This window comes from Pteronotus mesoamericanus, unplaced genomic scaffold (genome assembly GCF_021234165.1).
Source record: "Pteronotus mesoamericanus isolate MK-2021 breed Mesoamerican mustached bat unplaced genomic scaffold, CSHL_Meso_final scaffold_705, whole genome shotgun sequence".
Taxonomy (NCBI): domain Eukaryota; kingdom Metazoa; phylum Chordata; class Mammalia; order Chiroptera; family Mormoopidae; genus Pteronotus; species Pteronotus mesoamericanus.
Genome location: NW_026555326.1, coordinates 5,708,738 through 5,731,091, shown reverse-complemented (window position 1 = coordinate 5,731,091; position 22,354 = coordinate 5,708,738). Strand labels below are relative to the sequence as shown.

Below are 22,354 nucleotides of genomic sequence, written 5' to 3'. Positions count from 1 at the left end.
TGTCTGGCAGGAAGCTGCCATGCCCAGCTCTTGCCCTGATGCCCAATTTAGTCCCTCCCTGTATGTATGTCACTGGTGGTGCCTTTTGAGCTGCTGGCCCAGCACTGGAGCTCAGAGGGAGTGAGTCAGAGTAAGTCCGTGCTCAGGCCCTTTAAGAGGAGCTGCCAGGGACTCCCCAGAAGCCCTCCATCTCCCTCAGCCACAATCTCCATTGGCTTTCACAGCCAGAAGTTATGGAGACTTCTCTTCCCGGCACTGGATCCCTGGCTGGGGCGCCTGGTGTGGGGCTAGGACTCCTCACTCGAGGGAGAACCCTGGCAGCTGAGATATCCCTCTAGATTTTTATCTGCTACATGTGGGTGTGGGACCAGCTCATTCTGCATCTCTGTCCTTCCTACCAGTCTCAAGGTGGCTGCTCCTTTTAATCCTTAGTTTTAAGACTTCTGTTCTAATAGATTTCAGGTAGATCTGATTGACTGGCTTGTTCTATAGTTTGGCTGCGGGAGGGTGTGAGTACCACATTTACCTACACCACCATCTTGATTGGAAGTCTGAATTTCACTTATTTTTATGCATCCTACCTTTCCATCCAGTCTGCAGCCTCGTTGAGGCTAAGATCTCATGTGTTACACCAGAGAAACTGCAATTACCTTTGTCTTCCTCAGAGCTTAGCAGAAAAAGGGCTGGATTCCTGAGTTGAATGAATAAAGGAGTACAGCCAACTCCACAGCTGACTCATTCTTCTTGAGTATAAAACTCTCCCTTATATTTTCCTGGTGTCCACCCAGAGTCTATCTAGCCCAGAGCTCCAGCCCTCCGTAGAACCTCAAAGATATCTGACTAAAATACCCCAGTTGTAGCCTGAGCAGTTTCTTGTTTGCTCTAGCATCATGGCCCCATAGTTGCCTGGATACCCCCCTTACTCCCCAGGCTCACCAACTTTGCCAGCTCCCCAGATGCGGGGAGGAGGAGGGAAGGTTCCAGATGCTCCACTCCAGAAAGAACAGGTGTGCTGTGGAGCAGGGAGCTGGAGCTGGCTGGGACTGGGGTTGTTTTGGAGCCTGTGAGCCCCAGAAGTGGGTAGGGCACGGGGAGGGAGCCTGCTTGAAGCTGGAGCCAGCAGCAACTTGCCTGCACTTTGTCCTTATTCTTTCATCCCAGCCCTCAGAGCCCCTGAGTTTTTCAAAGGAACAGGCCAACGGGCTGGAAATGCTCTGCTGGGGGTTGAGAGGGACGGCCTTCAAGGGGGGGCATTCCAAGCATTCTTTACTTCACTAGGGGTCAGGCAGTGGGGCAGAGCTGGGCGCAGCTGCGCAACACTGAGTAAAGGGGATTTCTTTGGAGAGAGAGAATAAAGGAGGCGGGGGTATCTCCAAGCAGCAGGGGACAGAACTGCATGGGGGAGGGGTGGAAGACGAAGTAGAGGTTGGGGGCGGGACTGCACAATCTGCCAAGCCCAGCTCTCGGTTTAGTGCCAAAGGCAGGAAGAACAAATTGGGACTTTCAGCCCAGGGCTCTCCCACCTGTGTGTATGTATCAGGGCAGAATCGCTAATGGAGGTTTATCAGGGGAACTTTTGGGAGCCAAGAGCTGGGTATTTGTTTTGTTTTTATTGAGCAGGTTCTCTATTTCCCAGCAGGAGTGTGTGTTGAGAGAAGGCTCAAAGATCTGCCCCCCCACCTCCTCAAACAGAACGACAGAGGCTATTTTCAATCACCGGTCTGGTTTTTAATGGAGTGGGTTTTTTTCTGGCCACAGAGAAGGGAAGAGGGACCATCAGGTAGATAGAATCAGGGTGTGGATGAGGGAGCCAGAGGCACCTCTGGACAGGGCAAAGGAACACGTGGATTTATAAAAGGGCCCTCCTTCGTCAGGAATCATTGCAAAAATATTACTTTGTACACAAAATTACATGTATATCGGACTTTCCAGAACATAGTATTCACATTATTGAAAACAGCGAGATTCACTTTTGTAAAAACACATTGCTAAAAACATAAATAGAACATTCTAGGGTCCTGAAAACCCACAGAAACAGACACATTCATTCTGCATAGCAGGAGCAGCTTGGAGGCTGGAGAAGTTCACAAAGCCTTTGAGGTTCAAGGTGGGGTCCAGAGTAACCTGGGCCCCTTGAGATGATGAAGTCCAAAGCAGCCTGAGCCATTTCACGTCTTTTAGATTTATAGCAGCGACTCCAGGAGGCTTGGGGGAGGTTTGCAGGACAGTAAAGGAGAGAACTTTTGAGGAAACAGAGGTTGTGTTTTCTTCCTGCTGGGAGAAATAAGGAAGGGCACACTCTAGGAGGCTGTTCCTAGGATGTCCCAGGCACACTAGGAGTTTCCATATTCCAGTTTCAGTGCCTGGTGGGGATGGGAATGTGTATATGAAGAGTTTCCATCCCTACCTTGGCAGGAAGGCACCACGAACAAACGCTCACTGCAATAAAGGAGATGGGTACTGATAAGAGTGCTCTTTCCAGATTTCTGTGGTCCTACTGTGTGTATACAAAACAGAGAACCTGGACTTGGCGATGGACCTTCTCTACTCCTTTCCTCTTTCCGTCTTCTAGCTTCTTGGTTCAACAGGGCTGAAGACACTGAATCCTCAATGCATTTCACTTACCCATTTTCCTCATGTCCAACCCTCCCCAGTGCTAAATTGCCAACCATCTCAGCCTGCTGGGCTGGGATGCTGGTCCCAGGACGCAGGGGAAAAGGCAGCTCCCCTCAGGGTGTTACCAGCTACATCTTAGAGCCTGTCCAGGTAGGGCAACGTCCCCCACCCTCAGCTGAGCTTTGAGCAGACCCCGAGTGCCTGTCGATAGGCCTCTGTTACCTCCTGGCAGTCTGTCAGGGAGAAGCAGCTTTCACCCAGGGAGTCTTGCCTCCAGCGCCTCAGGCCCCTGCTTCCAGGGCCCTCAGAGGGGGGCTTCTCAAGCCCTGTGAGGTTGTCCACAGACACACAGCCCCGCAGCAGGTGCTCGGGGAGCCGTTCAGGCAAGTCCAGCTGGTCAAAGGACTCAGAGGACAGGATGCTGTCCTCACTCACAGCCCCCGAGGGGCGGCCGGCCCGGGCTGGAGGGCAAGGCGAGGCCAGCTCATTCAAGGAGCCGAAGGCAGTGGGGGCCGTGAGCTCTAGGGCTGTGCGGGAGAACTTGCCGTTGTGCTTGAGGATGCCCTTGCGATGGAGGAGCAGCCCTGAGGCCGGGGGGGGCTTCTGCTCCGTTGCGTCCCCACTCATAAACACGTCCCCTGCATCCAAGAGCTCCCCAGACTCGCTGGGTTCAGGAGAGGAGTAGTAGCCGGATTCCCGCTGCCGAGACTTCTTGAGGATGCCCTTCCTGGGGAGCAGTGGGGCAGCCTGCCCTGGGCTCCCGGGGGCCGGGCTGAGCTCCGAGTCCTTCCCTGCCCAGTCCGAGGAGGCAGACACCTTCTTCTTGAGAATGCCCTTTGGTAGCTTGAGGTTGCTCTTGCTAGGACGAGGGGAGGTGTCCTCAGCAGGGTCCCCCTGCAGAGGCTGGGCCATGTCATTCTCTTTGCGGGACTTTTTGAGCGAATGCTGGCGCTCCAGGCTGGCGGCCATGATCCCACCTCCGGGTGCGTGCTGCTTGAAGAAGCTGCATACCTTGGCGCCGTTCTCCAGGAGGGGGCGGGAGGACCGCCGGAGCCAGTCAGCCACGGAGGCCCTACCAGAGTCACTGCCAGGGTGTCCTCCCTCATGCAGAGGCTCCTGCTGCCCCACGCGAGTGGAATAGCCCCAGTTGACCCACCAGTGGCTGGCCACATCCTCCAGGGTAGCCCGGCGGGTGGGGTTCACCATTAACAACCACCGGATCAGGCCACAGGCATCTGGAAGACAAAGACAAGGGTCTTCAGATTGGCAGCTACGACAGCAGGCACCCGCAGTCCCTCTCACTGGCTTACCCCCATCTGTGCTAAGATACCACTCGCCCCTCTGTCAGTTCCATCCAGTCTCACCTCTGGCTCCACGCGCGCCCCAGCCAGGCCAGCTCCCAGCCTCCAGCTTTCCTGGATGGACTCTGCAATTTCCTCTTCTGTCCCATGCCCCTCAGGACTCTGAGCCCCTCACTAGCCTTGTGTATGAATGTGTATCCTTGGTCTCCTCAGAAATGCAACCCTTGGAGGGTGTGGACTATGCTCAAGAGTAAACCAAGGTTCTTACACCCTTTCTCTTGCCTACATTGTAGGTGAAAGGACAAAAAGATTTCTAAGGATGAAGGAAAAGCAGTAGAAAGTGAGACAACTATAGCACAAAGGATCTAAGTCAGACTTTAGGAAGCACTTCCCTAATATAATAATGCACGCCCATGAGGAAGGAAGAGATGGCCCCTTTCGGAGGTCATAGATGCTGGGGGCAGAGATGATGGCAGAAGGTGGGTGGAGGGTACTCTCCTCTGCACTGGGTCGTCCTCTTTACTCTACTGCCACTGTTTAACTGCGGCCTCAGGGATTAGCTTAGGATGCCCGGGGCCTGGATGAGAACAGCCAGACCTCTCACTCACCTGAGGGTTTCGGTGGCTCCCGGTAGGCCCCGTTGCTGATCTGCTTCACCAGCGTCTTATGGTCCTGCCCGTCGAAGGGCATGGTGCCATGCACCAGGATGTACAGGAGGACACCCAGGGACCAGCTGTCCACCTGCGAGAGAGAGGGGTGGGGATCAGCCAGGAGGCTGGAGGGCTTCCAGCCTCACTCCCACACCCGAGAGGAAATGGGTGCACACTGGAGGACTTGGAGGCTAGTGCGCCGGAGGGAGGGCCACCTCCCTGTCATATCCAGGATGTGAAGGAGTGACATTGCAGAAGTGACCAAGGCTCACAGGGACGGGTGCTGCCCATGGCCTTTCCTTGGCTGGGGCAGCCACACACACAAGAGCAGTGGAGAGGTCATCCCTTTGGGAATAGAGGGGGGTGGCAGGCTGGGGGCTGGGAAAGGTGGTGGGAACAAGGAAGGTGGGGGCACAGAACTAGACTAGGGGCCTGGAGGTTTAAGTTCTCATTCCAGCTTTGCCACTCCTGGCTAGAGACCTAGCAAGTCACTGCTCTGGGAGGTGTAGGGGTACGGGCTGAATTCTGTGCTCTGAGAAAGGGAACAACTAGAAAAGCAGCCCACCTGTCTCATAGGAGCTGAAGCCACAGGAAAGGGCGGAGGCCGGCTGGCGGCGGAGGGCGGACACTCACCTCTGGGCCCGTGTAGGGCTTCCCATTGACGATCTCAGGCGAGGCGTACAGAGGGCTCCCGCAGAATGTCTGCAGGAACTTGCCTTGGTGGTAGAGGTTGGAGAGGCCAAAGTCAGCGATCTGCAGGAACAGGTCAACACGGCAGGGGTCACGCCAAGGCCTGGGCTGCTCTGCAGCTTTCAGCCTGCCGCTACAAGGCTCTGGGGAGACCCAGGCCCCAGCAGAAGGATAGGATGCCCATGACCCCCGCCCCACTCTGGGCACCCGCCCCACTCTGGGCACTGTCAACAGAGCTCAGACCCTGGAGACGAGTCTTGCAGAAATTGTGTCAATGAGCACTCAGCCAGAGGTGTGGGGCTCCAGGGTCCTAGTGAGGGTCCTGTTCCCCAGGCTCCTCTGCTCTTGCGTAGGCCAATCTAGGCATGCGCTCTCCTGTCTGTGCATACCCTCCTGATCCAGCAAGCTCACCTCCCCTGGGAAGCCTTCCATTGCCTTGAGATCTCGCCCACAAAGCCCTCGTTTCCAATGGCTTGCTGTAGCCCTTGCTTATTGGTTCTGTCTCCTATTGCCACATCACTATGTTCCCCATGCTGACCTCTTTCTGTCCCCATCCCTCCTGCAGCTCCTAGTATAGGTGTGACCCATGAATGGGACTCCATGAGAAAGTGGACCAGATGGAGGGGACAGTCAACATCTCCATGCCAGTGTCACTACCTTCAGAAGCATGCCATCGTATCTCTGATTAACCACATAAGGCTGGGCTGTCCTTCCTAGCCAAGGGCTTGGCTATACCCACCCCTGGGCAGGAACATGGGGTCAGCCCAGAGTGGCTGAGAAGCAATGATGAGGGCAGAGCAAAGATCATGGCTGTCGTCATAGCCCGGGAGAAGGAACCTCCTCACAGGACTCCCTGAGCCATCTGATACTGAGGCCTTGAGAGGTCCCTAGCCCATCTTCTTGTTCCCCAGAGAGACCCTTTCTCCAGCTACCCTTGGACAGAGGCTGAGGCCAGTGCCCCACTGCCCCGATCTCTCCCTGCCCCCTGCAGAGGGTCATGTGTGTCCAGCATGGAGAGGGCCTCTTTATGAAACTTTGGCTCCTTCGTTTATGGTTTTATTGGCCTCTTATCAAGCAGATAGTAGCTGAATCCCATAACGAAGCAGGTGATTGGTGCAGATGGGAGAGTTCATGCCTGTCCGGGCTGTGCGTGTTTACTGGCTCTGCCTCCCCTCCCCCACGCCATAGCATCAAAGAAAGCCCCACCTGCTCCGGGAATTGGCTGGAAAAGGGGAATGAACTCAGTGCGAGGGCACCTCAATGTACAGGTCAGGGACTACAGGTCCTGTGTTCAGGAAAATTTTCAAGTGGGTCCAAGTGCAGAGTGTAGGGGCAGCCTGGCCATCTCGTCCTCCTGGCTCTGTGATCTGAGTTTATCTGTCAGTGTGCACTTCTCATGCCTACATTTAACTGCTGAGGCCTGGGAACCAGAAGCTGAGGGAAGATGGAGCTGGAATGTTTGGTCTCTGGGGAAAGGTGCCGAAGGGCTACCGAACTGCAGCAGAATCAAGTTTGTGTGCGTGGCACATGCGCACGTGTGCACGCAAGCAGGAAGAACACAGGGCATGGCCCTCCCCCTGCCAGTCCCAGGGTTGTGAGCAAAGGAAACGCTGGACCTAGACTCCTGTCATCCTTGGGATGTCGACAGCACAGGTCAGGGAGCCAGGAGACCTTGGTTCTAGCCTGTGTGCAGCCTCTCGCTAGTCACAGAACCTTGTGCAAGTCACCCCTTATTTTGAGGCCTTGGTCTTCCATCCATAAAATGAAGTGGGAACCAAAATATAAACCAGATCTTTGCTGGACTCCTCCTGGAACCCACTAAGGGCTCAGAGATACTTGGCTAGGGACAGTGCAAAAAGGCTGGGTGGAGAGGGAGAACTGCTGGAAACAGGAAGGGGGGCCCACCTTGATATTTCCATTGGCATCTAGTAGGATGTTCTCCAGCTTGAGGTCCCGGTGGACAACCCCGTTCTGAAAGAGGGAGGGAGGAGGGTCAGGGGAAGGTCACCAGGGAGGGAAGGGCAGAGGGCCTAGGCTGGAAAGTAAAGCAAACACAGAGGGAGCTGGGTGGGGAGCGCAAGTAGGCCGCGAATGCCCATCTTTATTGGTACAAAGCACAACAAATCACAGGTTCTTCCACCCCCAGCTGAGGGACTCAAAGCCAGAGACACCCGTGTTCCCTAGGCTGAGAGTCCAGAGTTGAGTCTGGCCTCTGCTTTGTCTCCCTGTGTGTCTCCATGGAACCTCTCTGGCCCAGTCCTGCACCAGAGCACAAGGACCACCCCTCTGAACAGGGCTGGCAGGTAGGGGCTCACCTGATGGCAGTACTGCACAGCGGAGACGATCTGCCGGAAGAAGTGACGGGCGTCGTGCTCGCTGAGCCGCTGCCGCTCGCTAATGTAGTCATACAGGTCGCCGCGGCTGGCGTACTCCATGACGATCACGATCTTGCTGCTGTTCTCAAACACTGGGGCAGAACAAGGTGGGGCGTCAGGCCCCTCTGGAGTACACTGCTTCCCCGGGGGCCACAGGCCTCTCCCTGGCCTCAGACCAGACACCTCCCTCCAGGGATGTTTGCTGATGGGGCAGGAGGTGGCAAGTAAGGGCAGGAGAAGGGCCTTTGAAGCTCTCGACATCTTCCAATAGCAACAAGTTAAGGCCAAGGGAACTGGCTCCTTGGAAGCTCTGGCTTTTGAGGATTCTCAAAACTACCCTGCAAATTCTCAGGAGGGTGGAGACACCACTGGATGAGAAGGAAAACACTTTTAGTTCAGAGTTTAGTGCTTTTTTTGCTTCATGACCTAGGGTAGATCTCTTCTAGGTCCATTAGTAAGGTCTGTCTCTTCTAGGCCCCGTCACTTACAAGCTGGGTGACCTTGGCAGGTTATTCAACCAGCGTGCCTCAGTTTCCTCATTTGCAGAGGAGGATGATAATGCCAACCTCTTAGGGCTGGGGTGAGAACTAAATAAAAGTCAGTGAAAGCTCTGCAGCTGGCTGAGCAAGCTGGCAAGGAGCTGACATAAGCGAGCACTCAATAAATGGTACCTACTGTTGGTTCATTACCAGCGTCCTTGTATACATACTAATATATAATAGTGCCCATAAAATGCCTGCCTGGAGGATCAGAAGAGGAATAAAATACATGCAAGCGCTTTGCACACTATAAAGTACAATGGAGAGCTGAGATACCCATCTCCCAACACCTCTGACTTCCCACCCAGAGTACTGCCAGGGCCTTGTCCACAGGAGCAATCAACAAATATTTTGCAATTAAATGACTGGCTGGGCTCTTGTCAGTCAGTCTGCCTAGTCTGGCCCGTCAACATGTGTGGGAGGAGCCCGCTTGTCGCCTCCGGCCTTGTTCTGGCTCCAGCCCTCTGGAAAGGTAGGGAATGACTGGGTCACCAAACTGGCCCTTCCTCTGAGTGTATGTCAGAACACGTATGTCCCTGACATTGCATCTTTGTGTCAAACAGGTCCTAGGAGTTTGGCTTGCTCGGCCAGCCCCAGGGCTACCGCCGCTTGCCTGTGAGAGGGAGCTGAGAAGGACTGCCTCTCCCAGGAGGTGTCCCAGGTCCCAGGCAGTTGGATATATGGCCAGGAGGACTGGGCTTTTTCCCAGGGGAACCTGAGTGAGTGGCCGTGGTGTGTGGTAGCCCAGCCTCTCCCCATGTGCCTAGCTGCGCCCCTGCCCCGTGGTTCTCACATCGCTGCAGGCTTTGTACCATGAAACTGGGGGTCCAGAGCCAGCGCATTCTGGACAGCAGCTAGGTTAGAATTCATCTCCCCAGCCCCCGTCCTTGCCTCCCGAATGCTGTGGCATGTTGAGGACGGCTCTGGGGGAGCCCTGCATACACCTAGGAACTGCAATAGCCCTATATCTGCTGGATCTGAAGGTGAAGGACAAGCCACATCCTGAGCTTCAAAGCTCAGTTCCCAGACCTGGCTGGGGATATGGGCGTGGGACATGCACGCGCACACCAGTCACCAAGCTCAGCCTCGTTTAACCAACACTCTGCCATCTGCCCGCTCTTCCCTGGGGGAATACATAGAGATACAATTAGCTTTCTCAGCTACTTGCCTGGACTCCTTGTGGGACAGGCTCAGGCCACAGGGCCACGTCAGTGGCTCTGCCCTTAGTCTTCCTACGAATAGAACCCAAGAGAGAAGGCTTCCCTTATATTGTGCTTCCCGCCAAGAATATTCAGAAAGAGGACAAAGCCATAGGCTCCCTTTCTTCCCTCTGCTCCTATCCTTTATTTCCCATCTAATTAATATTATGTAAAGGCTAGAAGCAAACAGGTGTGTGTGGGAGGGTGCTCCCCCTCTTCCCCTGGTCACCTTCTCTTGCTCACTTTGTTGTCCGGGTCACAGAGAACAGGGCAGTTGGAGTGGAAAGCCAGCGCTGATGTCAGAGCGAGAGGAGGCTGAGAAAGATCACAAGGAGAGGCAGGAGCCAGCCTCATGGCAGGAATGATTCAGAGCACAGGGCAGACTCTAGCAGGCCTGGCTCTGGGCACCCATGCACCTGAGGCAGGTGCAGGTCTCTGTATGTTTCGGCTTCCCCCGTATTGCTGAGGCTCTCACTGGGCTGGGGAGGTAGTGTTCAAGTTTGGAAAACCTAACAATACCAACAAAAAGCATACAGTTTGCTGAGTTCCTCTCATGAGCTGAGCACTTAGTGACATTTAATTTGACCTTTGCAATTACCCTATGACGTAGGTGGGATTATCCCGTTTTACAAATGAGGAACTGAGGCCCACCCAGAGACTAAATTGAATAGCTGTCCAAGTCATACAGCTGAATTTCAAATCCAGCTTTTGTCCAACTCCAAAGCCCGCGTTTCTTTTATTTCTTTGTATCATCTGTTCTGACTGCGCGCGCGCACACACGCACACACACTCAGTCCCAGATTCAGCCGGCTTCTGTACCTTCATGGATGGCAATGATGTGGGGGTGGTTGAGTGATGACATGATCTCGATTTCTCGCCGAATGTGCATCAGATCTTTCTCATCTTTGATTTTGTCTTTCCGGATTGACTTGATGGCCACCTGGGAACAGAGAATGCTGGGGAGTGAGGGGAAAGGTCTGGCAGGGAAAGGTGCCCTGAGGGCACCCTCCAGGGGCTGACTCTGGTTTGCCTGCAGCTGCTGCAACGGCCAAGGATGCGCCCAGAGAAGCCACTCCGTCCTTCGCCAGGGAGGGTGGCAGAGAGGCTGAAGGTTGCCTTGTCTAGAGAAGGTTCTTCCCTGGGGTGGGTGTAGTCCATGCAGCAGGAAGGAGGAGGGACCAGTGACCTTATTCAGAGGCCACAGATGAGCAAAGAAGGTACTGACTGTTTGGAAGGCTGATGCTTTGTGATTTACAAAGCAAATTCGCGTGCTACACCAAGAGGACAAGGATTTGCTCACCACTGGATCCCTGATGCCAAGCATAGTGCCTGGCACAGAGTAGGCACTGACTAACCGTTTGTTGCATTAGTGTTAATTGGCCCTCACAATTGTCCGTGGAGGTAGGCACAGAAAGCATCATCATCCTCGTTTATCGGTGATGATGATACCGGTACCCAGAGAGGTTAAATGACCTGCTCAAAGTCACACTGTCACTAATGGATACCGACATGATGAATCTTGAAAACATTACACTTAGTGAAATGAGCCAGACACACAAGGCCACATGTTGCTCAGGCCTACTGATATGAGGTGACCAGAACAGGCAGGAAAATGCACAGGACAGAAAGTAGAACAGAAGTGACTGGGGGAGGGAAGGGAAGAGGTGGGGATGGCGGGATGGGCGGCTCTCGCTTAATGGGTATGGAGAGCTTCTGTTGGGGCGATGACATGATTTGAGAAACCCACAGTGGTGATGGATCCACAGCCTGGAAACTGTGCTTCGTGTACTTGATGAATTGTATGCTTACATGATGAATTTTATGTTATATATATTTTACCACCCAAAAAATTTGTGGGGGAAAAAAGCAGTCTCTTCAGTCTAGGAAGGAATGTCCCTCTCCTGGCAACAAACAAAAAACAACAGACAGGTACACAGAGTTCTCTGCGCTCTGCTGTCTGGTCTGTAAAGGTGAAAATACCATAAAAGGATTAAACCCTCCAGCTGGTTTGCATGGCTCAGGAAGGGTGGGGTGAAACAAGAGGAAATGAAGAAAGAGCTGCCAAGATCCCTTTAAGCAAAGCTCTTGGAGACTGAGGGGTCTCCTCTGCTCCATCCACTCGGGGCCCAGGAGACAGAACGGGGAGAATCACAGCCGTGCATGTTGTGCGGATGTGTGTGTGAGTGTGGTGTGTACCGAAGACACAGCCTAGGGAGTCAGGAGACCTGGTTCCCCTCCAGGCTCTGTCTCTGTCCCCTTGGGCAATCCCGCCCCCTCTCAGAGCCTTGCTTTTCAGTGAAACAAACAGGATGAGGGATATGTGAGGTGCTTTCCTGCTCTGATTCTGGGAGACGAGCCACGCCAATGCCACGGCCCTCAGAGGCGACATTGCTGGCACTGGGTGCTGTGCAAGGGGCGTGTCACAGGCTGGTCAATTCCTGTCAAGTCTTGTCCAGGTACACCAATGGTAAATACAAGACTTCTGCTTCATGGGAGACAGGCAAGCTATGAAATATCTGAGGGCCTGGACTGAGGTAAACAGCTCCTCATTCAATTTCCCAGGAGGGTTTGCCTCTTCTCGAGGTTCAAAAGGAAACAGAAAAAAGGAAAGCACTTCTAGAAGGGAGGGGCCTTAATTCCCCCTTTCACAGGGCTCTGGAGGCAGACAATGGCTTCCTGCTCACAGGGACAGTGGACAAGAATGCGGAACAGCCGTAATCCCACATGGAGTTGCTCAGTGCCCAGGGCCTGGTCACCCTGGCAACGGGCCAGAGATGGCGTGCCCTCCACCCCACTCCTCCCCTGGAGCTGCCTCCGTGAAAGAGGGGAGGCCCAGCTCTCTGCCGTCCCTGAACAGGGCAGGCAGGACAATGGCAGCGGGAGCGACAGTCACCATGGAGCCTCCCCCAAGATGCTGTCGAGGCCCACGCTGCAGATGCAGGTGCTCTCTTCACGCCCTCACCCCTTCTGCTCCAAACCACTGCCATGAGCTGAGCAGAAAAACCCCCGATTCAGAATTGGACAGGGGGTGGGGATGGGGACAAAGGGGCTGGAATCCTCCTTCAACTCTGAGGATCCAGCCTGGAGCGTGGTTCCTACACACCGCTCTCTCCATTCTCCTTTTTTCTCCCTGAAGACAAGATTTTATGGGCTTGCTCTTTTTTCTCTAAAATCCTTCATTTTAATAATCAGACAATGGGTAAGGTATTATGAGCTCTTCAGATAAAGGGGCCATAAAAACTGTATTAACAGATAGTAAAAACACATATAAACTACAAACCTAGGTAACAAAACAGAGCTATCTGAAAGCTTAAGAGGCAAAATTATACAAAAACAAAGCACGTCTTGGATGTCTAACTGTGTGTACACAACAATGAGAGATATCATCCTAGGCTTAGGAAGTAGAGCTCTAAAAAAAGACAAGACCTAAAAGAAATGCGGTTCCCCCAAAAGAAAGGGGTCTGAGCAGCCCTAGAACGACTCCCTGTACGGACAGAGGGTACACGAGTCAAACTTCGAGATCCAGTTCTTCTTTCAAATTTGCTAGGACTCTAAACCAAAATTGTTAATCTTCAGTGAACAGTTCCATCCTCCTGTGAGCTTCTGCCCTGGCCTCAGGGGGCTAGGGCAAAGGGGCCCCAATTATCCGCATTAGGTCCTAGGAGAGCACAGCCTGACGGGCACTTCCCGGGAAAGAAACAAATTATGTCACCCGGCCTCCACCAGTTCCTAAGCAGGTGACAGACAAGAGTGATGTGTCACTGCCCTGGTGACAATCCATCCCAGCCCCGTGAGACAGGCCTCTAGCTACCTGCTGGCTGGCATATCAAAATAAATAAGATAGAGCAAAAGCTCAGGCCCAGACAGAGGTCAGGACACGAGAGTATTCAACAGTTGTTTACTGATGAACGCAAATCACAGAAGAAATATTTATTGGTTGTTACTGGGTTGGTCCCTGACTGACTGGACCTGTGCCCAGATGAGATTTTCTGCCTTTCCTCCTAGGCATGGGCGGAGAGTCAACCTCTGTTACAAGCGCTAATTTTGAGGGACCTTTGTCCTCATCTGCAAGATAGTTGAGCAACTATTCTCTAGAAAAAAAAAATATACTGACTAGAGCCAAGGGGGAGGGTAACAATCGTTGAATGGCTCACCCAGAGGTAGGGAGACCACGTGCCTGGAGACGATGCTGGCTCATCCCGTATCTTTACTCAGAGTGGACCTTTCTCTCCAAAGTACCAAAGTTTAGACAATATATTATATGGCCACCCTACCAGCAGGAACAGGGAAGCCAGGCACAACAAATACATTCATGTAAACATAAACACCAGGTCCTTGGAGTAGGTGCCAAGAGCCCAAGTATCTCATCCTCATTTGCCCCTACAGAACTATGCAGTTCAAGACAAGTCACTTCAATGATCTGGTTCATTGGCCTGGTTGGTTTTAATGTCCTCATCTGGAAAATGAAGGTCATTTATTCTCCAAACATCTGCCGAACACCTACTATGTGCCTGGTGCTATGTTTGGTGCTGGGGATTTAGACAAAAATTGGACAGTCCCCGCATCAAGGTCCTCAGTCCAGTGGGAGGACCAGCACTTAAATGAACCCCAGCCTAGTGTGATGAATGTGACGGCCGAGGTCCCTGCCTGCCAGGGGCTCCAGGAACACTGGAGAGAGCTTTCCTTGCCTGGAGGAGCAGGGGAAATCACCTGGGGGAGGGAACTTTGTTTTTTAGATCTCGAGGGATGAATGGGGTTTGCCAAGCCAAGGAGGGTAAGCTCGGGAGGGGCAACGGGGGCATTCCAGGCAGAGAGAAGTGTTTGAGCGAAGGCCAGAAAGAAAGGAACCATTCACAAACGTGCACATTAGGATCTCTAAGTGTCTTCAGAAATGGGTCACCTGCTACTGTGCCAGGAAGGTGCTAGCCAAGGATTGCTATAATGAGCTTGTTAGGAGGCCCCATGCTGTACCTATGTTAACCTGCCTGACAAAATTCCAGTGATACGGGCCCAGGGATTTTCCTGCCCCTGCAGCCTTGCATGTTGGAAAGGCAGCAGGGCTAATTCCCAACCCCATTTTGCAAATGGCAAACACTGAAGTCCAGAAAGGTGCATCGACTCTTCCAATGTTCCCTGATACATCAAGACAGAGTCAGGATCCAAGAGGGAGGGGTGTTACCTGGAGAAGCTGCCATCTCAGAAGACAAAAAGATCCTTGCGGATGCCCCGCCCTGCCCCCAGCTCCCTGCCTCTCACCCCTGGAGATGGGAGTGCCCCACAGCCTGCCCCGGGCCAAGCTGTACAGCACAGAAAGCCGCCCACGTCCCACTTACACAAACACGCTAGAGAGATGGGTGCTGGGGTTCAATTGGTTAAACACGGCCCCCACCCTCCCCAGCTCCCCACCAACTGATCCCCCAGATCAGGAATGATCTGGATTCAGGAAAGGGTGGCAGAAAGGTCTTAGAAAAACATGATCTAAAGGTACTGATTCCAGGTCCCAGGAAAGAGGGTGCGAGCTGGGCATCTCTGGTCATAGCTCCTGCCAGGAGTTGGAGCCAAAGTCCTTGACTCCTCTCTTCCTTTCAAGGAGCAGCTGCCATCTAGGAGGCGAGGCAAGGAGCTGGAGGATGACCCATTTAGATAGTGGAGCAGAGGTTGGGCTGGGCTTGCCTGGGCTGGGCAGAGTGGGGCATGGGCCTAGGAGTGGGGGCTCGCCATGCCTCCAAGCCTGCCAGAGAACCAGGCAGGGAGACGAATGGGCTCCAAAAATGAAGGGAGCCTGAGCTGCTTCCCCTAAGCTCCCTGCTGTACCCAGCCTTCTTTGCCACCCTCCTGCCCACTCTGCCAGGTTGCTGGGCAAGGCAATTCCCTGCCCAGCTCTCTTGTGTGGTTTGGCCAGAGTCCAAGGACAAGAGTCGCCCGCAGCCAGAGCCTCCCTCCCTGCTGCTGAGCAGGCAGGTGCAGGAGAAGCTGGGAGCGGGGTTGGGGGGGCAGCGTCAAGCCAAGAGATCTTGGGCAGCTGGCCAGGTGGGAGCCCTTCTCCAGAGCAGGGGCTGAAGGAGACAGTAGGACTTTGAACAAAGCAGAAACCAAAGTGGTCAGGCTTAAGGAAGCTGAGCACAACCCATTCTCTTGCTCAGGGCAGAACAGACCCTAGATGGATGCCTCCACGAGGGAAGGGCCTAGTCAAAGCAGCCTTGCTGGGGTGACACTGTGTCAGCTATTGTGCTCAGCACTTTCCATATGTTATCTTATTTAACCCTATGAGAATACCACAAGGTCGGAATTATTATAATCCCCACTTTACAGATGAGGAAACTGAGATACAGAGAGGCCACAAGAGCAATAGAGGCAGGATTTGAACATTTGCAAGCTGACTGTGAGCTAAGCAGCCATCCCAACAAGGTAAAAAGCAGGAATGCAGTGTATATAGTTCACCCACCCAGGGTCCCTTGACAAAGGCAGTGTGTGAGGAGTTGCGAGTCGGTTCTCGGGGACTCCTCCAACCCTCTGCACTGCCTGAAGCTCTGAGAAAGGTGGCTGGAGCTGACTGTTGAAATGACAAAGCACAATGAGACAAGCCTGAGCTCCGCCGAGGGCTGACTCCCAGACCAAGACTCAGTATTGGACATGCAGGACCTGGGGTGGTCTAATCAGGGGCCTGTGTGGCGGGAATGCCGCTAACCAGCCATAGGTAGGACAAGTCACGTCTCCCCTCGAGGCCTCCCTTTCCCCATCTGTCAATGAAACAGTAGGACAGCCTCAGTCATTTTCAAACCCCACAAAGCCATCTAACATGGAAGACAGGAGCACCTCTGCACCAGATCGCTATCCCCTTGGACACCCCTCACGTTCCTCATGGAACTCCTTGGGGGAGATACTTCTGTGCAGATCATCTGGAATGTTTTGAGGGACTTTCAGAGCAGGTGCTTTTCTCTTTGTGGGGAGGAGTAGTCAGAGTGCGGGGAGAGTCGCAGGAGGAAATGTCATTTAGATATCAGGAATGTACCTGGAGACTGGAAGATCCAGAGCAAATATTTGTTTTTCCCTTGATGCTCTCCTTGAGTAGCCATTAGTCTTGCCCACCTGCCCCTCCCTCTGGACAGTCCCATCTGGCCTCTGACATTCTCATCTAGGCAGGTTGGGAATGGGAAATGTTCTGGAAAAGAGGAGGGAAAATTGGGATGGGAGTCACTCAGCAGGCCTTCCTCTGAGTCTAACCTCCACCAACAATCTCAGTGCATCTTGAGTGGGGCCTTGGGTGGGCTCTCTCCCACTGAAGAGCCTGAGGCACCAGGCTGGTCTCCCTTCAGGGAGAGCAGTGAAGAGGCAAGAATGAGGGTGGGGTGGGGAAGAGGACTCCTTTCTAGAATTGAGAAGCCATTAGCACGGCAGGCAACTGCTCTCCAAGGAGGCAGAAGACCCTGAGCAAGTGCCCAGCAGACACACAGGGCAGTCTATGGGTCAGGGAGGTTCAGAACAAGTCTCGTCCCTACTGATCTTGGCTCCCTGAATATGGCAAAAGGCAAGAGGCAAGGGAGTACCTTCTGAACTCCGTGTTCTGATGTAACAGGAACTGGGATCCCTGCTTACAGTTGCTGAGGTTTGAAAACAGAAAGCTGGTTTATCTCATTCCAGAATCAGTGAGATCTCTCTCCCTCCCTACCTCTCTCTCTCTCCTGCACACAGTGACCTAGGTCAAGAGCCTGATGGGATCTCTAAACTTAAATCTCAGTTTCCCAGTTACTGGGCCCTCCAGACACCCCAGTCCAATCTGCCCTGCCCCCCACAAGCAGCTATTTTCCAGCCAAGCCCCTGACAAAGCCTAGGCCCAGTAGTCTGAAGCCTGGAGCCTCACCAGGCCCTCACACTTTATAGAAAGAGAAAGGAAAAGAAAGCCAGGAAGTATATAATTGCCCAATAGCTGTAACCTGGCAGCAGGCAACTGGGGACCATGCCAGGCATTAGAAGGAAAAACATACTTGGTCCTGCTGATGGGGACATAAATCCATTCCCTTTTGCCAGCATCCATTCTCCTTCACCAATGAAATGACTTCTTGAATTTCAAACCAGCTACTGGCTGCTAAAGCAAACAATGTGGGGAGGGAACTGCAGCCATTGGCGATGGGGCAAACCATGGCCACACACACATGCACATGTGCTTTCACATGCCTCATAAGCAGCAGCTGGATTTGGCAAAACAATCCAACAATCCCTAGATCACCTGCTCTAAAAGGCTTGTTAAAATACAGGTTAACCCTGGCTGGTGTGGCTCAGCGGATTGTGTGCCGGCCTGTGAACCAAAGTGCTGCTGGTTCAGTTCCCAGTCAGGGCCCATGCCTGGGTTGTGGGCCAGGCACCCAGTTGGGGGCGTGCGAGAGGCAACCGATCAATGTACCTCTCACATACTGCTGTTTCTCTTCCTCCTTTTCTTCCTCCCTCCCCCTCTCTCTAAAAGTAAATAAATAAAAATAAAAATCTTAGAAAAATAAAATAAAATGCAGATTTTTTGGTCCCATCCTAGACCTTCAGAATAAAATCCTTTGGGTGTGGAGCCAGAGAATAGGCATTTTAAACAAGTACCCCAGATGATTCCAATGCCCATTAAAATCCAGTTTGAGAACCATTGTTAACTAAGTTTTGGCAAATTTGCCATCTTTTCAGGGCTGTCTTTTCCAGATATAAATATCAGTTCTCACTGTGGATTCCTCGTGTCAGGGACAATTTAAATTCACATTTGCATCTCATTCAATCCTCATAGCAGCTCGTGAGGGGAGGCTGTGTTTTCTCCATTTTTGCAGAAAGGGAACCTGAGAGTACAAAGATAAATTAATTGCTCAAGGTCCCATAGATTACTGCTACTACTATTACTACTACATGTACACACACACCAAATTAAACCTTCCTGAAAAGGCCCCAAACCCAAAGGTGTCTTGGGGCATTGTGGACCTTGCACCAGAGCCTGGTTTCACATTTCCCAGGATAAAAAACCCATCCTACTGAAACTTCGACTCATTCTAAGAACTAAATAAAAGGACCTAAGTGTCTAACCCACCCCCACTCCGCCCTGTGCAGGTCTCCACAGTGTGCTGGGCTGCCAGGCTAGTAGAGCCGAGTTGAGAGCTGGACACCTCATTCATTCATTCATTCATTCAAGCACACACACACATTTACATTTACTAAAACGCTACTATGATCAGGTGCCTTCCACTTCCTCTCCCCAATCCACTCATTTGGAAGTCTGTTCCAAGCAAAATCCAACTTAAGTTCCATCTTCTTTCGGGAGCCCTCTCATCCCAAGACAGGACGCTATTTATCTCCTAGGCACCCTGCACCAACTGTCTGCCTCACTTACTGGCCATCGTCACATGCTGTGCGGTGTTGTTGGGGTTCTCAGGCCACGAACATTGTCCCTTCAATCATGGACAGACATATCTGTAATAAACACCACCATCACTTCCCTCCCCTACCCCATCCCTCAACCTCAGCTTGGTAAAGACTGATCGGGGCTACTCCCCGGAGCAAGGCACTAGCCCCCGGCCCAGCCCAGCCCCGAGCCGCCCGCCCGGCCTGCGCCGCGAGAGGGAGCCGCACTCACCAGGCGCCCCGAGCTCTCCCTCGCCTTCTTCACCTTGCCGTACGTGCCCTTGCCCAGGGTCTCCAGGAATTCGTAGCGGTGCCGCAGGTTGTGCTTGTGGTGGTGCCGCTTCACCGCCTGCTTCTTCATCAGCGGCTTGGGCGACTTGAGCCCACTGGCCAAGACGGCGGCGGCCGCCGCAGGAGCTGGGCCGTGACGCCGGGGTAAAGCCAGCGACTCCATGGCGAGCAGGAGCTGAGAGAGGGCTGAATGGGCTGAGTGGGGACGGGCTGCGGGGGTAGATCTACAGGCACACGTCCCGCACACCGCACGGGAACCCACGGCCGCCCCGAAGCGCGCGCCCAGGCGCCGCATTCCAACTTGTTATAAACGTCCTGAGCCGGAGGCCCTGGCCACACCCTCCCGCGCCCATTGGTCTGCTCGCCGGCTGTGGGTGACTGGAGCCGCCCGCATTGGCTCGCCCAGGCCTCCGGCCCCGCCTCCTCTACGCCACACTGTTGGGAAAGGTGTCAGTGGGCCCTGCCCACCGGCCCCACTCCAGGAACAGGCGCGGGGACCAAAGGACGCCGGTAGAGGCTGCTTGGTGGGTTGTCTGGAAACTTTGAGGGGCACTGAACTGCTCTTGCCTCTGAGTGGCAAACAGCTGGTGGTACTGGGTAGTACCACCTGCTGTTTTTCTCTTTTGCTGTGCTCTCATTGAGCAAGGCGCAATCTGACAGTACAAGAAGCCACCAAAGTATTTCTCTGTCCTGAGTGATTTGCCTTTCTCAAGCCAAAATCTATAAAGTCACTTCGCCATTTCTTTAAGACCTTAGAGGGAAAAGCAGATGGAACGAGAGGGAGGTAGACTCCAGCCAAGTGGGAAGGCTGGTGGAGAGCTGGTCCAGGGTTCTGAGTTCATCTGTCTCCAGTTAAACCAACCTTGACTGGATCCCAAGAATGAGGTTCTGGAAAGTTCTTACTTCTTCATCAAAGAAGGCTTCTAGGGTTGAGTGGGTCCCTCAAGATGTGCTGGAACTTATAAGTGTTGGAAGGAGGCAGAGAGAACCAAAGGGAAACATTCATTCATTAAAAAATAAAATAAAATTACACTCCCATTATTTCACTTGTATCCCTAGGTTCATAAATAGTTGCCCACCCACGGCTTTCCTCTCTGTGATTTTGGAATCAAGAGGACAGGTGGTAGGCCTTGAGGTTTGGCTTGGTTTTTAATGCCTGAGCATTAGGTCCAGAATCCCCATTCTCAGTGTCATTTAGAGTGACATGAGACTATCCATAGGCTCCCCTCACCAAAGGTGGAGGTAACGGGGAGAAAGGAACATTTTCTTTGAGTCTTTATGACAACCCAATCCCGTGAAATGGGTATTATTCTGCCAAAAGCCACACAGCGGACGAGAAACTGGGGGCAGAACTGGGATTCAGACTCCACGGAGGACAGTGCCGTCAGCGATGTCTTCAGGGCATGCTGAGGGTCAAGGAGGACTAGGCCCCCACTGACTTGTGTTTAGTGTCTGCCCACTTTCCTATTTCCACTGATGCTTCGAACCTTTCTAGTGTGAATTAGGGATGGAAAAATGGGGCCCTTTGCCCCCTTGTGGTTGGAGAGGCTCCGTTTAGGCAGTATACCAACCCCGCCCCCCCCCCCCAAATCTGGAGGGCCATGGGAGGGGGCAGCCATTTCGGCGCTTTTCCCTCTACTGGCCTCCCCTCTAGCTCTGAACCCAGAGCTAAAATAGAATGCAAAAATAGAATGAGGCCCAGGTGGCAGTTCCCCTGACCTGCTGTTTCCTTTCTGCCTTGAGACCTGTGTCCATTCCTGGGCACCCAGTTAGCTGGGACCATCCAGACGTGTAAGGGCTCTCAAGAGGAAGCATGGCTAACATGAAAGCAAGCACAGAGCGTGGTGTTGGGAGACCTGAGGTCTAGTCGTGACTGATACCAACCAATTCTGTGGCCTTTTACCAATCATTTAATCATTCCACAGATACTGGGGCTCACTAGGTGCTGGGCCTACAGCTATGATGGTGACAAGATAGACATGGTCTCTGTGCTCAGAAATTTCTCAATCTAGTGAGAAATAAACAAGCAAGTCTTAGACAGAGGAAGATGAGTCCATAATGGGAGAAGACAGAATGTCCTTGGGGTATATAATGGGAACACTGAGCCCAGACTGGAGGAGGTTGGTCAGGATGTGAGACAGTGAGCCACATGAATCAACATTTCCTTATAAGTAAGATGAAAGAATTCTACAGATGGGCCTAAAATCCCCTGTCATGCTTAATCTAGACTCCTATGGATGCTTTCAGGTGTCCCCAACACCAAAGGGCACTCAATAGAAAGAAGCTTATGAACCAAAGGAATGCAAGTGCAGTGGGATTCAAAGGCTAAAGTGATAGCAACTATTTCCTTCCCTTCATTATCAGCTAACCTGGTAATGGCAGGTGGGGGAAGCTCTTCGGTCCCTCTTACACCTTCCCCACCCCCCCTTCAGCTCCCTTTCACCAGAATGGGAATCCCCACTTAGGGGGCACACCGTGGATGACCAAACACCCTAGAGGAAAGAGATCTCCAATCCCCCGGGATCCAACCAAGATGCACCCTGGCAGCTCCTGCAGGGCTACAGGGTAGGACTGGGTGGCGAGCGGATCTGGCTGATGTCTGTCCACAGCAAACAGGCAACAGAGGCAGACAAACAAACATGCGACTAGGAAATGATCTTAACGGCTGAAACTCAGCTCTTAAATTCCTTAAAGTAAGACCTGAATGCCTGATAAGGATTCTAATTACATCAGGTGACTTGGCTGCCAGCAGATTCTGGGGAATTCCTAGGTCATGTGCTCCACTGTGCCGGGAGTCTGGGCTGAGCTGTCTCAATTCTGCCTGCCCCGCTGTCCAGTCCTGGGAGGAGGAAGCCTACCCCCACGCCCCAACCGCATGCCCAATGGCTGATCGATGTCTGAAGGGCTCTGGGAATAACTATTCTTTGGGCCTACTAGGTGCCGCACTCGGAAGACAATGAGGAAAAAGTGCCTGTCTCAGGCCTTACACCTGTGGCAATCTGTGTGTCTGTGTGGGCCTGGACTAGTAAAGGGAATGTCAAAATTCGGTTCAGAGTAAGGACTGCGGTGACACATGGAGTGCAGGGTGCTCACAGGGGGGCAGGTGTGGGACACCAAGGCCAGGCCTTGGGGGTGTGGTGGGGAGTGGGCAGTAGGGCAGGTCTCCTGAAAAGGAAATACTTCTAGGATGAGTCTTGGGTGCCTAAGAATTAGCTCCCTGCTCTTAGAAGTTTACAGTCTAGTAAGGGAAACAAGATAAACACAAAGTTCACTGTATAATCCAAGGTAGAAAGTAGGAAGACTATCAAGAGAGATACAAAGTGC

The 22,354-nt window shown here is 52.9% G+C and overlaps 1 protein-coding gene across 1 annotated transcript; it reads right to left on the bottom strand.

Moving 5' to 3' along the window:
* Positions 1–2,201: 2,201 nt before the first annotated feature.
* Positions 2,202–19,317, bottom strand: NUAK2 (NUAK family kinase 2). Its single transcript, XM_054563088.1, has 7 exons — positions 18,972–19,317; positions 10,190–10,310; positions 7,573–7,724; positions 7,163–7,228; positions 5,201–5,320; positions 4,526–4,658; positions 2,202–3,851 (listed from the first exon to the last, which is right to left on the bottom strand). Exons 1-7 carry the CDS (start codon positions 19,191–19,193, stop codon positions 2,788–2,790), a joined length of 1,878 nt encoding a protein of 625 aa, XP_054419063.1. The 5' UTR covers positions 19,194–19,317; the 3' UTR covers positions 2,202–2,787.
* Between the last annotated feature and the right edge of the window lie 3,037 nt (positions 19,318–22,354).